Here is a 16,505-nt window from a genome sequence, read left to right on the forward strand (position 1 = left end):
CACACACACACACACACACACACACACACACACACACACACACACACACACATCAAACACACCACACGCACGCACACACACACACACACACACAGACATACACACTCACACACCAGACACACCACATACACACACCACACACACACACACATGAGAGAAATAATGTCAAGTTTAGCTGAGCTAAGGCATAGCCCAGGGCGATGTTATTCACACACACTGTAAAATATCCTACAGAGGACTTACCATGTTAAGCTAATGTGTTTGTCAGATCTAAAATATGGGTCAACATGAATGAGAAGCTTTTAAGTTTTCCCCAGACAATGAAGCCATAATATAGGAAGTCCCCTTGTGTTTCTGATATTCTCTGTACAGCACTTCACTTGTCATAGATTCTATACACAAGATATCAGGGAGTTGCCTGTGCATGAGTTAACGTTTAAGGTTGACTAGAGAGCAGAAGACACACACACACACATCCCCTACATACTATGCTTCTACATGTGGCTGTGTTTATTGTGGGTGTGTGGTGTGTGCTTAGTTTGAGGACCGTGCTGTGTTTTTAAATTGTCTGGTTTGTTTGTGGCTACAGAGACTGATGTGCAATATAGATGACGTGTGGAGGGCAGGCTCGGCCAGAGCTCAGGGTCCATGTAAGCTGACAGTCACACATTGTAGTTGGGCTGCCTCCGTCCTGCCTGCTCCCAGCCTGCTGCCTGCCTCCCTCCTGCCTTCTCCCAACCTGCTGTCTGCCTCCCTCCTGCCTGCTCCCAGCCTGCTGCCTGCCTCCTAAGGTCAACAACATCCCCATCTATAGTCACAGCTCTCTGGGAGCTGGGTTAACCAACAGAGCTCAGGGAATGGACCTCCTGCTGAATGAGTTGATGTTGCTGCTGTGGCTGTGTACACACACACACACACACACACACACACACACACACACACACACACACACATATATATATATATATATATATATATATATATATATATATATATATATATATATATATATATATACACATACAACCGTGCACACACACACAAGATAATGATGCTTCTGTGCTGTCTCCATCCCTTACTCCTAAAGGCCCAGATTGGTGGGTTTGTCCTACCAGAAGCAGAAATGTTGCTGTGTGTCACTGTAATTGACTGAAGGTGTGTCCTTAACCTTCAGTGACTGTACCCTTCTATTGTTGGTGGTGGCCTTTGATGGTTGGCAGGCATTCACTCTGGGTGTGTTAAATCAGCCCAAACAACAGACAGCCATGGCTGTGTTGGAGTGAATTAAATCTAAATTCATCATGAACACTCGTCTTTCCCTCTCCCTCAGCTACCTTTGGAACAGTTGACATTTAAGGAGTAGTTTTTCTCTTCTGTGATGGAGAGGGGAGAAAAGTGAAAGGTGATGAATAATACATTGTCCCTCTCCTCCTCTGTTCCTCCTCCTCCTCCTCTGTTCCTCTTCCTCCTCCTCCGCTGTTCCCGTGAAGCAGTGTGAAGTGGGAGACGTTGATGGCAGTGTGTCAGTCTGGCGGTGACACACAGAGCTTGTTATTTGTAAGTGTGTCCGGTCGGTCACTAGGCTCCCCATTGTTTAACCCCAAACAAAAGACAAAAGCTACCGCCACAGAGACCCTCTTCTCCACTGCACAGTGGAGTTACTTCATCAAGCCCTAGGGAAGGCTCTACTCTGAAGAGTGTTCTCTAAGAGAGAGAGAGAGAGTGGGAAATGGAGATGGAGAGGGGGAAGGAGAGAGAGAGAGAGAGAGAGAGGGAGGGAGGGAGGGAGGGAGAGAGAGAGAGAGAGAGAGGGGGGAAATGGAGATGGAGAGATGGAGAGATGGAGAGGGGGAAGGAGAGAGAGAGAGAGAGAGAGAGAGGGAGAGAGGGAGGGAGGGAGTCTGTGTTCATTCTGCCCCCAGGGAGAGACAGAGACTGCATTTTATGCCAAACTGCGACAGATATTCTGACATAAGAAATACATTCTTCCCTAAAATTATAAAACAATACAAAGAATTAGATAGCCTTAATGATGAAGACAAAGTTGGGGACATACTTAGTTAAAAACCAAAATGCTGTGTTTTAGCAGCCACATTTGTGGCCTCCTGCCACAACCTGAGGGACAGCCAGAGACAAAGAAGTATATTGTGATTATTCATGTTCGCCTATTCTTTATCATTATTATTTTTACATGTTGTAATTGGTGTTCATATGAGTATCACTATCATTATTATTGCTTCATTACCAACAGTCTAGTATATTCCTGACTTTGACCATCGTCGCTATACTGTATGTTTACTTTGACAATGTAAGTGTTTACTTTCCATGTCAATAAAGTAGAGAGAGGGAGAGAGAGAGAGAGGGAGAGAGAGAGAGACGGATGTCCCCTTTCCCCCTCTTTCTCATCATATCAGAACAACATGAGATTGAGAGAAAGGGCTCCTCCACTCTGGAGTTGACTGAGCAGAGTTACTGTAGTGTTGTTGTGTTGCTGCGCTAATGATGATGATGTTTTCTCTGTGGAAGGTTAGAAAGTCAAGTGAACCATTGTACTGCTGTCTCCTATCCCCTGGCTGTTCTTCTCTCACATCTCACTCATTTTTCTCTTTTCAGACTCTCTGTTCTCTCTCATATAATGAGTTATCCCTCCACTTCTTTCTCCATCATTGTGACCTCTCTAGGCTGGGGTCATAGGATCAAATGTCAGCAGTCCACTGCCTGGTCACTGCAAATCTCTCTTCACAACGAGCTACGATTAAACACTGTGATTAATATTGTCACAGTCTCTGTTCATTGGTTTCTCTCTGTGTGTGCGTGTGAGAGAGAGAGAGAGAGAGAGAGAGAGAGAGAGAGAGAGAGTTTCACTCCCGTTTATCTGTGCTCATCAATGTCCATGTCTCTCCTCCCTCTATCTCTGCTCTAATTGGAACATTTTCTCAACTTAATTGCAACTTTCTCCTTGGCATGCAAATGTTGTTCTCTGGCTCGCCTAGCCTGCCCCCTTTCCTGCTCCTCTCCTCTTTCCAATTAAGATCCAGACAGAGATAGGGCAGCTCAAAGGGAGCACGCTATGGAGGGCTGGGCCCACCACTGCCCCAGACAGGGGGATATTGAGTGGTTGTGACCCCAGCAGAGCACCACCTCGCTGGGCATCACACCCACGTATCTCCCCCTGTGAACTCTGTAGAGGTGGAGGTGTCCTTGATGAGAGCAGTCACTACAGAGCACCGCGGAGCTGTGTGTGTGTGTGTGCGTGTGTGTGTGTGCGTGTGTGTGTGCGTGTGTGTGTGTGTGCGTGTGTGTGTGTGCGTGTGCGTGTGTGTGTGTGTGTGTGTGTGTGGATTTTTGGACACTGGCACAACTGAGGCACTTTATCAGCTGTTCTGATCAGATCTCCTCCCCATTGTTCGAGAAGCCAAGGGGAGGCATATTGTGTATGAGTGTGAATATTAATTTAGAGATTTTATCATCCAATATCATGCTTCGTCTGGCCTGCTCGTAGTGTCCAGAGCCAAGTCTCTATTTTATGGCAGTAAAACCAAAGGGCTGTATATTTGTGTAGTAGTTATCCATTATCAAGTTTTAACATAATTTAATAACCATATATTGTTTTGACTTATTTAGAGCAGAGAGATGGATTGCTGTTGATGTACTGAATGTTTCTGAATGGTGATTAACTGATATCACCAACACACACTCCTTCATCTTTAGTCTCTCACTCCTGTCCTCTCCTCTCTTCCTCCATCTCTCCCCCAGCTCCCTCAGTCCGGACACAGAAGACCCAGAAGATTCCTTTCAGAGGGAGGGGTTTGGACGCCAGAGCATGTCAGAGAAACGCACCAAACAGTTTGGCGACAATGCCAATCAGCTTGAGATCATCAAGACGCGCAAGTCCAAGAGCATGGACCTAGGTAATAACTATTGTGCAAGTCCAAGAGCACGGACCTAGGTAATAACTACTGTGCAAGTCCAAGAGCACGGACCTAGGTAATAACTACTGTGCAAGTCCAAGAGCACGGACCTAGGTAATAACTACTGTGCAAGTCCAAGAGCATGGACCGAGGCAATAACTACTGTGCAAGTCCAAGAGCATGGACCTAGGTAATAACTACTGTGCAAGTCCAAGAGCACGGACCTAGGTAATAACTACTGTGCAAGTCCAAGAGCACGGACCTAGGTAATAACTACTGTGCAAGTCCAAGAGCACGGACCTAGGTAATAACTACTGTGCAAGTCCAAGAGCACGGACCTAGGTAATAACTACTGTGCAAGTCCAAGAGCACGGACCTAGGTAATAACTACTGTGCAAGTCCAAGAGCACGGACCTAGGTAATAACTACTGTGCAAGTCCAAGAGCATGGACCTAGGTAATAACTACTGTGCAATTCCAAGAGCACGGACCGAGGTAATAACTACTGTGCAAGTCCAAGAGCACGGACCGAGGTAATAACTACTGTGCAAGTCCAAGAGCATGGACCTAGGTAATAACTACTGTGCAAGTCCAAGAGCACGGACATAGGTAATAACTACTGTGCAAGTCCAAGAGCACGGACCGAGGTAATAACTACTGTGCAAGTCTAAGAGCATGGACCTAGTTAATAACAATTGTACAAGTCTAAGAGAATGGACCTAGGTAATAACTACTGTACAATTTTAAGTTAATGGACCTATGTAATAACTACTTTACATGTCCAAGATAATAACAACTCTACAAGTCCAAGAGTGTGGACATAGGTAATAACTTCTGTACAACTCCAATAGCTTGGACATGTCTGAGAATGGACCTAGGTAATAACTACTGTACAAGTCTGAGAATGGACCTAGGTAATAACTACTGTACAAGTCTGAGAATGGACCTAGGTAATAACTACTGTACAAGTCTGAGAATGGACCTAGGTAATAACTACTGTACAAGTCTGAGAATAGACCTAGGTAATAACTACTGTACAAGTCTGAGAATGGACCTAGGTAATAACTACTGTACAAGTCTGAGAATGGACCTAGGTAATAACTACTGTACAAGTCTGAGAATGGACCTAGGTAATAACTACTGTACAAGTCTGAGAATGGACCTAGGTAATAACTACTGTACAAGTCCGAGAATGGACCTAGGTAATAACTACTGTACAAGTCTAAGAGCATGGACCTAGATAATAACTACTGCACAAGTCCAAGAGCATGGACCTAGATAATAACTACTGTACAGGTCCAAGAGCATGGACCTATGTAATACATACTTCAAAGTCCAAGATAATAGACCTAGGTAATAACTACTGCACAAGTCCAAGAGCATGGACCTAGATAATAACTACTGTACAGGTCCAAGAGCATGGACCTATGTAATACATACTTCAAAGTCCAAGATAATAGACCTAGGTAATAACTACTGCACAAGTCCAAGAGCATGGACCTAAGTAATAACTACTGTACAAGTGCAATAGAATGGACCTAGATAATAACTACTGCACAAGTCCAAGAGCATGGACCTAGGTAATAACTACTGCACAAGTCCAAGAGCATGGACCTAGGTAATAACTACTGCACAAGTCCAAGAGCATGGACCTAGGTAATAACTACTGCACAAGTCCAAGAGCATGGACCTAGGTAATAACTATTGTGCAAGTCCAAGAGCACGGACCTAGGTAATAACTACTGTGCAAGTCCAAGAGCACGGACCTAGGTAATAACTACTGTGCAAGTCCAAGAGCACGGACCTAGGTAATAACTACTGTGCAAGTCCAAGAGCATGGACCGAGGCAATAACTACTGTGCAAGTCCAAGAGCATGGACCTAGGTAATAACTACTGTGCAAGTCCAAGAGCACGGACCTAGGTAATAACTACTGTGCAAGTCCAAGAGCACGGACCTAGGTAATAACTACTGTGCAAGTCCAAGAGCACGGACCTAGGTAATAACTACTGTGCAAGTCCAAGAGCACGGACCTAGGTAATAACTACTGTGCAAGTCCAAGAGCACGGACCTAGGTAATAACTACTGTGCAAGTCCAAGAGCACGGACCTAGGTAATAACTACTGTGCAAGTCCAAGAGCATGGACCTAGGTAATAACTACTGTGCAATTCCAAGAGCACGGACCGAGGTAATAACTACTGTGCAAGTCCAAGAGCACGGACCGAGGTAATAACTACTGTGCAAGTCCAAGAGCATGGACCTAGGTAATAACTACTGTGCAAGTCCAAGAGCACGGTCCTAGATAATAACTACTGTACAGGTCCAAGAGCATGGACCTATGTAATACATACTTCAAAGTCCAAGATAATAGACCTAGGTAATAACTACTGCACAAGTCCAAGAGCATGGACCTAGATAATAACTACTGTACAGGTCCAAGAGCATGGACCTATGTAATACATACTTCAAAGTCCAAGATAATAGACCTAGGTAATAACTACTGCACAAGTCCAAGAGCATGGACCTAAGTAATAACTACTGTACAAGTGCAATAGAATGGACCTAGATAATAACTACTGCACAAGTCCAAGAGCATGGACCTAGGTAATAACTACTGCACAAGTCCAAGAGCATGGACCTAGGTAATAACTACTGCACAAGTCCAAGAGCATGGACCTAGGTAATAACTACTGCACAAGTCCAAGAGCATGGACCTAGGTAATAACTATTGTGCAAGTCCAAGAGCACGGACCTAGGTAATAACTACTGTGCAAGTCCAAGAGCACGGACCTAGGTAATAACTACTGTGCAAGTCCAAGAGCACGGACCTAGGTAATAACTACTGTGCAAGTCCAAGAGCATGGACCGAGGCAATAACTACTGTGCAAGTCCAAGAGCATGGACCTAGGTAATAACTACTGTGCAAGTCCAAGAGCACGGACCTAGGTAATAACTACTGTGCAAGTCCAAGAGCACGGACCTAGGTAATAACTACTGTGCAAGTCCAAGAGCACGGACCTAGGTAATAACTACTGTGCAAGTCCAAGAGCACGGACCTAGGTAATAACTACTGTGCAAGTCCAAGAGCACGGACCTAGGTAATAACTACTGTGCAAGTCCAAGAGCACGGACCTAGGTAATAACTACTGTGCAAGTCCAAGAGCATGGACCTAGGTAATAACTACTGTGCAATTCCAAGAGCACGGACCGAGGTAATAACTACTGTGCAAGTCCAAGAGCACGGACCGAGGTAATAACTACTGTGCAAGTCCAAGAGCATGGACCTAGGTAATAACTACTGTGCAAGTCCAAGAGCACGGTCCTAGGTACTAACTACTGTGCAAGTCCAAGAGCATGGACCGAGGTAATAACTACTGTGCAAGTCCAAGAGCACGGACATAGGTAATAACTACTGTGCAAGTCCAAGAGCACGGACCGAGGTAATAACTACTGTGCAAGTCTAAGAGCATGGACCTAGTTAATAACAATTGTACAAGTCTAAGAGAATGGACCTAGGTAATAACTACTGTACAATTTTAAGTTAATGGACCTATGTAATAACTACTTTACATGTCCATGATAATAACAACTCTACAAGTCCAAGAGTGTGGACATAGGTAATAACTTCTGTACAACTCCAATAGCTTGGACATGTCTGAGAATGGACCTAGGTAATAACTACTGTACAAGTCTGAGAATGGACCTAGGTAATAACTACTGTACAAGTCTGAGAATGGACCTAGGTAATAACTACTGTACAAGTCTGAGAATGGACCTAGGTAATAACTACTGTACAAGTCTGAGAATAGACCTAGGTAATAACTACTGTACAAGTCTGAGAATGGACCTAGGTAATAACTACTGTACAAGTCTGAGAATGGACCTAGGTAATAACTACTGTACAAGTCTGAGAATGGACCTAGGTAATAACTACTGTACAAGTCTGAGAATGGACCTAGGTAATAACTACTGTACAAGTCCGAGAATGGACCTAGGTAATAACTACTGTACAAGTCTAAGAGCATGGACCTAGATAATAACTACTGCACAAGTCCAAGAGCATGGACCTAGATAATAACTACTGTACAGGTCCAAGAGCATGGACCTATGTAATACATACTTCAAAGTCCAAGATAATAGACCTAGGTAATAACTACTGCACAAGTCCAAGAGCATGGACCTAAGTAATAACTACTGTACAAGTGCAATAGAATGGACCTAGATAATAACTACTGCACATGTCCAAGAGCATGGACCTAGGTAATAACTACTGCACAAGTCCAAGAGCATGGACCTAGGTAATAACTACTGCACAAGTCCAAGAGCATGGACCTAGGTAATAACTATTGTGCAAGTCCAAGAGCACGGACCTAGGTAATAACTACTGTGCAAGTCCAAGAGCACGGACCTAGGTAATAACTACTGTGCAAGTCCAAGAGCACGGACCTAGGTAATAACTACTGTGCAAGTCCAAGAGCATGGACCGAGGCAATAACTACTGTGCAAGTCCAAGAGCATGGACCTAGGTAATAACTACTGTGCAAGTCCAAGAGCACGGACCTAGGTAATAACTACTGTGCAAGTCCAAGAGCACGGACCTAGGTAATAACTACTGTGCAAGTCCAAGAGCACGGACCTAGGTAATAACTACTGTGCAAGTCCAAGAGCACGGACCTAGGTAATAACTACTGTGCAAGTCCAAGAGCACGGACCTAGGTAATAACTACTGTGCAAGTCCAAGAGCACGGACCTAGGTAATAACTACTGTGCAAGTCCAAGAGCATGGACCTAGGTAATAACTACTGTGCAATTCCAAGAGCACGGACCGAGGTAATAACTACTGTGCAAGTCCAAGAGCACGGACCGAGGTAATAACTACTGTGCAAGTCCAAGAGCATGGACCTAGGTAATAACTACTGTGCAAGTCCAAGAGCACGGTCCTAGGTACTAACTACTGTGCAAGTCCAAGAGCATGGACCGAGGTAATAACTACTGTGCAAGTCCAAGAGCACGGACATAGGTAATAACTACTGTGCAAGTCCAAGAGCACGGACCGAGGTAATAACTACTGTGCAAGTCTAAGAGCATGGACCTAGTTAATAACAATTGTACAAGTCTAAGAGAATGGACCTAGGTAATAACTACTGTACAATTTTAAGTTAATGGACCTATGTAATAACTACTTTACATGTCCAAGATAATAACAACTCTACAAGTCCAAGAGTGTGGACATAGGTAATAACTTCTGTACAACTCCAATAGCTTGGACATGTCTGAGAATGGACCTAGGTAATAACTACTGTACAAGTCTGAGAATGGACCTAGGTAATAACTACTGTACAAGTCTGAGAATGGACCTAGGTAATAACTACTGTACAAGTCTGAGAATGGACCTAGGTAATAACTACTGTACAAGTCTGAGAATAGACCTAGGTAATAACTACTGTACAAGTCTGAAATGGACCTAGGTAATAACTACTGTACAAGTCTGAGAATGGACCTAGGTAATAACTACTGTACAAGTCTGAGAATGGACCTAGGTAATAACTACTGTACAAGTCTGAGAATGGACCTAGGTAATAACTACTGTACAAGTCCGAGAATGGACCTAGGTAATAACTACTGTACAAGTCTAAGAGCATGGACCTAGATAATAACTACTGCACAAGTCCAAGAGCATGGACCTAGATAATAACTACTGTACAGGTCCAAGAGCATGGACCTATGTAATACATACTTCAAAGTCCAAGATAATAGACCTAGGTAATAACTACTGCACAAGTCCAAGAGCATGGACCTAAGTAATAACTACTGTACAAGTGCAATAGAATGGACCTAGATAATAACTACTGCACAAGTCCAAGAGCATGGACCTAGGTAATAACTACTGCACAAGTCCAAGAGCATGGACCTAGGTAATAACTACTGCACAAGTCCAAGAGCATGGACCTAGGTAATAACTACTGCACAAGTCCAAGAGCATGGACCTAGGTAATAACTACTGCACAAGTCCAAAATCATGGACCTAGGTAATAACTACTGCAGAAGTCCAAGAGCATGGACTTAGGTAATAACTACTGTACAAGTGCAATAGAATGGACTTAGGTAATAACTGCCGTACACTTTAAAGTGAATGGACCTATGTAATAAATACTTTACATGTCCAAGATAACGTTACACGTCCAAGATAATAGACCTAGGTAATAATTACTGTACAAGTCCAAGAGCATGGACCTAGGTAATAACTACTTTACAAGTCCAAGAGCATGGACCTAGGTAATAACTACTTTACAAGTCCAAGAGCATGGACCTAGGTAATAACTACTGTACAATTTGAAGAGCATGGACCTAGGTAATAACTACTGTAGGCACCTGGGCCCAGATTCTCAAAAATCTCTTAAGAAGAAATGTCTTCATAACTGCCATTTTATCCCTTAACTATAGACTTACTGTAAGAAGTAAGTTAAGCAAAGTTGCTATTCTTCAAAAGAGTTCTTGGTAAATTTTATTGAGCTATTTGTTATGTTTCTCCTTAAGCAAAAAGTTAAGAAGAAATTAGATTCTTGAAAATAAAGTTATTGGAAATGTTGTTAATTCCAAGATGGTTAAACCCCTGTCTTAAACTCAGGGCAGTGAGAGAAAAAGTTCCTGAAAGCAATTAAACATGTTTAATTCACTCACAAACTTCATCTGAAAGTTTCAGTATTGATTCTTTTAAACCCAAGAACATGTTTTAACACAGTAATTTCAGTAAGAGATATGCTAACATGAATGCTATTGCTAGCTAGATAGCTAGCTAAAACAATCAACAAGCAACAAGCATCTTAAGATTTGTAAGAAGATATTTGAGAAGTTTGTAAGAAAATCATAAAATCTTAAGGTATTATTGAGGAATTGCACTTACGAACTATCTTCTGAACTTCTTATTTTTCTTCTTAAGAAGCTTCTTAAGTTTTTCGTGATTGTGAATCTGGGCCCTGGTTGGTTAACACCAACACTCCAAACTCCTGGGTCCTCCATCAACCCCCCTTCCCCTCTTTCCTTTAACATGTGACATTGTAAACCTGTGCCCAGTGGCCCATTGTGAAACATGGGTAAATGATTTGCAGTGTGACTGTACAAAACCTTTTTTCCTAGCCCTTCGAGACTGATGGGAACAATTGTCCTGGAACATGACCATTAGGGTCAGAGTGCAGTTTTGGTGCTTTGTGAAAGATCCTGGGGATGGGAATAGACAGACAGGTGATGTGGGATGGAATGCTAGTCCTGACGAGAAACATGCTGAGGAACACTTCAAGTCACTCCCCAAAGGACTATCTGGCTCTGTACCTCGCTTCATTGAGTTATCATGACAGATAACAGACATTTTTATGTCTTTAGGTATCTAGAGTCTTGACCTGACAGGACTTCTATCCTCCAAGGACTGGCTTAGCAGTTTCCCTCAAACATTAAAAGGTATAAAAGGTCATCACAAACCCAGAATCCTCAAACAAAGACTTAGTATAAAAATATATAATAATCCCCCTTGGACGATGGATGGGTTTCACTGACTGATTAGCTATTATACAGCAAGATCCCGATCATTGTTAAGGGCATTATGTTTTCAATATCAATGAAAGTTCAAATGATTGGAGGAAGTGTTTAGATCTGATGAGAAGTCCATAGGAAGCTAAAAACCGTAACCCGAAGCTCCTATTTCTTAGTAGCTAAAGGTCTCATCATCAAAAAGCTTTTTAATTGTGCCACTAAGTGCTGTCAGCAATTCATGTTTTTTTCTCTCTAATGTGAATTTGACGAGTGAGGAAAAAGCTAGATCACTTATCGAAAGCTTTATGCCAGCTGTTGTTGAATAGACAGTTTTACTTTGCAAATAACAGCTAATGCCTCCAAGCATCACTGGGAGCATTAATATGGGCTTGTCAGTGATAGATTATCAAAACTCAGGAACCCATCGGGCACATCATGAGGAATCAGATGAGGCACCGGAATATGACCGGGCATAACCGCATGTCAGAAATGAGCGGAACATTCCCTCGCCTTCGGGATCTCAAGCGCTTCTCAAACCTGACAAATCACCCCTTGCGTAGTTCTTAGCATGTTTAACAAAGCTATTTCTCCACAGAAACTGTTTTCTTTGAAATATTTCGAAGTAGGGTGGTTTTCTCTCCTCTTTAATCTCGTTTCAGGAGCTGTGTGCCAAATCAGATCAGCGTCAACTGCTAACGTTTCATGACCTTCATGACCCATCTCCATAAATATGTGCTAAACACTAAGCTGCCCAGACACCTGAAGGTTTTTATTCCATTTAGATTTGGAACAAGATTGAGAGGAGGAGAAAATAAGGGGCTGAATACTGCACACCTCTCTGTGGCTGGGAGGAATATGCTAACACATTATACCCAGTCAGCCTGAATAATCCAGTGATCGACAGAACTGCATGGTGTTTTAATATCTCTCCACTTCTGATTGTTATTCCAAAAGCTCTTCAATAGTCTTTCTCTTCCTCCCTTTTCACAGTGATAATATGCATGTTGGCTGACTAGGCTAGCCTTGGAGACTGGCCACAGTAACACAAAGACTAATTCAAACCCTTTTCACACTAGTTGCTGGAACCGTATCAGAGCCAGTATGGTTCTGGTTGCCACGATAGTGTGAAAAGGGTACTAGAGATGCTCTGGAATGGTGTTCTGATTTGGAATGTGGAATGTGGGCACTAACTAACCAATCACACTTGTTTATGCCTCTTTAACAGTATCAGACGAGTTTAACCCCCACCTCACCCCCAGCACAGAAAACATGGAAGGTAAGCACTAACCACCAATCAGGGCGTATTGTTCATCACCACCGCCACTGAACCGGCTAATCGCACAGCACTTTGGAATAACAAGCTCATCTCTGATTGGCTCGTCTTTTTGAGTTGGGGTCAGATGTCAAGAGAAGGGTTTGGGAAAGGGGCGGTATTCTTATTGACCCCTTTGCCATCTTTATAAAGGGTAACTTTTGTTTTTCTCTTTGCGCTTTGTCTGATTATTCCTCGGCCAGAGAAATGGAAGGATATTTATGATGCCATTTGAGGTAATTGCAGTGAGCACAAAAAGGGTTTTCATATTTTGTAGGGAGAGAAAAAGAAAGTGGCATGGTGTTGAATAGAGGTTTGGCAGCAGTTGTCTGAAACGTTGCCACCATGCTTGTTCTGTAGTGAATATGATAGAAGAAAACATTCATTATGCTGAAAGGTGTAGGGGTAGGGTTGTGAGGAGTGAGGCAATGTAGTCCCATTTGAAATAGAGATGCTCAATGCCAGTTGGCCTCTTTAGCTGAATGGAATTAATCCATCAATGACAAGCCAGTGTGTTCTCACCTTCCATTAGAACGGGTCTAGTACAACGTGTGTACTCACCAGGCACAGAATGTGTTGAGAGCTGAACAATGCAAACAGCACTTTTACTAAACAGCAGCCAAAATCTATTCTTTCTCATACCTATTGCACATTAGTGAAATAAATACAAGTGATTCACTGAATGAGCAGGACAGGATCACAGCCTAACTACAGGTAATCTATACTGAACAAAAATATAAATGCAACATGTAAAGTATTGGTCCCATGTTTCATGAGTTGAAATAAAAGTTGACATACATTTTCCAAAAAAGCTTATTTCTCTCCAATTTTGTGCATAAAGATGTTTACATTTGTGTTAGTGAGCATTTTTCCTTTGTCAAGACAATCCACTAACATGTGTGGCATATGAAGTAGCTGATTAACCAGCATTGTCATTACACATGTGCACCTTGTGCTGGGGACAATTAAAGGCTACTCAAATGTCCAGTTTTGTCACACAACACGATGCCAGAGATGTCTCGAGTTTTGAAGAAGCTTGCAATTGGCATGCTGACTGCAGGAAAGGCCACCAGAGCTGTTGCCAGATAATTTAATGTTAATTTCTCTACCATAAGCCGCAACGTTGTTTTTGAGAATTTGGCAGTACATCCAACCGGCCTTACAACTGCAGACCATGTGTAACCATGCCAGCCCAGGACCTCTACATCCGGCTTCTTCAAAACTCATTCAGATTGTCTGGGCCTGGCTCCCAAGTGGGTGGGCCTATGCCCACCCATGGCTGCGCCCCTGCCCAGTCATGTGAAATCCATAGATTAGGGCCTGGAATTGATTTCAATCGACTGATTTCCTTATATGAACTGTAACTCAGTAACATTTTTGAAACTGTTGCATGTTGCGTTTTATATTTTTGTTCAGTATATGACCCAGCTATTTTGACGTAGAGTATTGCTCTCATGTCCATAGAAATAGAACACATTCTAGTTCTGTGCTCGCGTCACCACCACCACCACCACCCCCAATGTCATGGCTACTTAGCCAAACAATGACAATGCCTCTGATTGAGATGTTGAGTCACATTAATGATAATGGGGTGACATTATGTTACATGTAGAACAGTGTGGATTGGAGGATATAGGACGTCCTCTGGTCCTCCTAATGAACCAAGGTTGTGTCCCAAATGGCACCCTATTCCCTATATAGTGTACTACTAAAAGTAGTGCACTATATAGGGAATATGGTGGCATTTGAGACATGGCCCAGGAGTTGGCAGAGACAAGGAGCCTGGTCGACCCAGGGCCGCATCTCTTCCTCAGGGATACCAGGACATGGCCCCGCCACGCCACCCTGGGACTATTTTTAGCTTAATTACCCTTTTAACGCTGCGCTTTAAACCCTCCACACACTGAATACATTAGGCATAATGGAGCCCCCGTCCTCCCTGTCCTCCCCGTCCATACAAAAATCTTTACATGCAAGGATGAAGTGGTTGTGAATAATGGTGGTGGGAGCATTGCTCCTTGGCTGCTTTCCAAATGGCACCATGCTCCCTATATAATGCACTCCTTTTGACCAGAGCCCTATAGGGCTTGGTCAAAATGTGTGCACTAAATAGGGAATTATTGTGCCATTTTGGACGCAGCCATTGTAATTATACTATGGTGCTTCTGGAGCTACTACTGTAATAATCACTAGTGATTTATTCATACAGTTTGCAATACCTCCCTTTAACGCTTAATGATCATCGCTCTTCTCCAATTAAATGTCCTCCTGGTTGCCTTTGGTTTCGTCTTATTACTGTAAGAATATATTGCACATTAATCTTGGTCACTAATATTTGCTGGTGCGTTTTGGCTTTTTTTTTGTGTGTGTGTGTCGCATATTTATGCTTCCCCCTATTTCTTCTCTGAGAGTGCGGTGAGTGTCATACCTGTTTCGGTTTGCGATAGGGAACATGTATTATTTCTTCCCCAATGAGCAGAAGACGTGGCAGCGTGGGTTGGTTGTGTGATAGGACCTGGCATATTGAGAGCTGTCAGTCAAAATGTCCCTGGAGAGGTTCGGAGCGATTCAGATGAAAACAAAGGCAAAAGCACGGACCAATCAGAGGCCTCGGTGCCATTCCCAGACAGAAACCCTACACACCGATCTAGCCTGATTCAGAATGCGAAAGGGTGATAATTCCCAGATTCTGAGAATGGCAGATGAGGGAGAGAGAAAGCGGCAGATGCCATTTGTGTTTCCATAAACTGTTGTATCCGTCCGTGGGTTTATCACCCACAATCCTATTGTGTCAAACATGCACCCGCCCAGCTTCGGTGTGTGCTCTATTCTGTTTGTCTGGATTTATGCATAAGCTTCCAAAGCCTCACATTTACATGGCATTTGGAGTATGTTGATTAAGGCACATCCTCCAGCATATGGAGAATTATGCCACGTCCTTACCGGGGGCTGCAATTTCCTGTTATTCATGTTTTTTATGTCCGTCTATCCTCCCATGTCCTTAATCTGACACAAGTGGTTCTTTTGAGAAATGAATCCAGATGATTTCCCCTTCCACCCAGGTGGTACAATAAGATGAGCAAATCTCCTTCATTGTCATATAAAATGAAGTCAGTAATCAGAGATGTGCCTTGCTTTCCTGAGGAACAACACAGTTAAATGTCTGTCCAGTTCCCCGGTGGTGCTTCACAAGGGTACCTGTAACCCTGCTGACATTTCAAACACACTGTAAAGTTCTGTTTTACTGTCTCCGTCAGCTGGAAGATGTGGATCCACTTACTGGTGATGTTGCATCATGCAATTGCTTTTCCTTTAAGCTTCAATCTGAGTGGTTAGCAGTGTAGCCCTCTGGTGAACCTACTGGTACTGTCCAAAGTAGTGCACTATATAGGGAATATGGTGCCATTTGGGACACTTCCAGGTATCTGTGTAGTTGGTAGCGTGGTCCTCGGGTGCCTGCTGGGAACAGGAGTCTTTATTAGCTGTGACAGGGTTATTATGGAGAGCTGTGTACAGGCCTCAGTTTATACATACAGTAACAGCTAACGACTGACCTCGGTACAGCCAGACGGGGGAGTAGTGACCCATGGACCAGTGGATCCAAGCAGCGCTGAGAGACAGGATACACACATCTTGTCACAGTAAGGTCAGAGGTTAGTGGCTTGGATGACCAGACCACCTGTGGTTAAGTTTCTTCCCCTAGTCTAAACAACATGGTCTAGGATTCCTCCCAAATGGCGTCCCATTCCTTATATG

General features: G+C 43.3%; 1 protein-coding gene across 4 annotated transcripts in view; it reads left to right on the forward strand.

Annotated features, from left to right (window-relative positions):
• LOC110535542 (partitioning defective 3 homolog) overlaps nucleotides 1–16,505 on the forward strand; it is a 546,846-nt gene that overhangs the window by 360,935 nt on the left and 169,406 nt on the right. For 2 of the 4 annotated variants that reach the window (XM_036935238.2, XM_090189781.1), the window contains 2 exons: nucleotides 3,757–3,911; nucleotides 12,663–12,713. In XM_036935238.2, coding sequence (XP_036791133.2) covers nucleotides 3,757–3,911; nucleotides 12,663–12,713 — 206 coding nt within the window. The remainder of the gene's footprint in view (nucleotides 1–3,756; nucleotides 3,912–12,662; nucleotides 12,714–16,505) is intronic. The other 2 variants (XM_036935240.2, XM_090189782.1) reach the window with 1 other exon arrangement.

This window comes from Oncorhynchus mykiss, chromosome 11 (assembly GCF_057628025.1).
Source record: "Oncorhynchus mykiss isolate SJ-2025 chromosome 11, ASM5762802v1, whole genome shotgun sequence".
Lineage (NCBI taxonomy): Eukaryota > Metazoa > Chordata > Actinopteri > Salmoniformes > Salmonidae > Oncorhynchus > Oncorhynchus mykiss.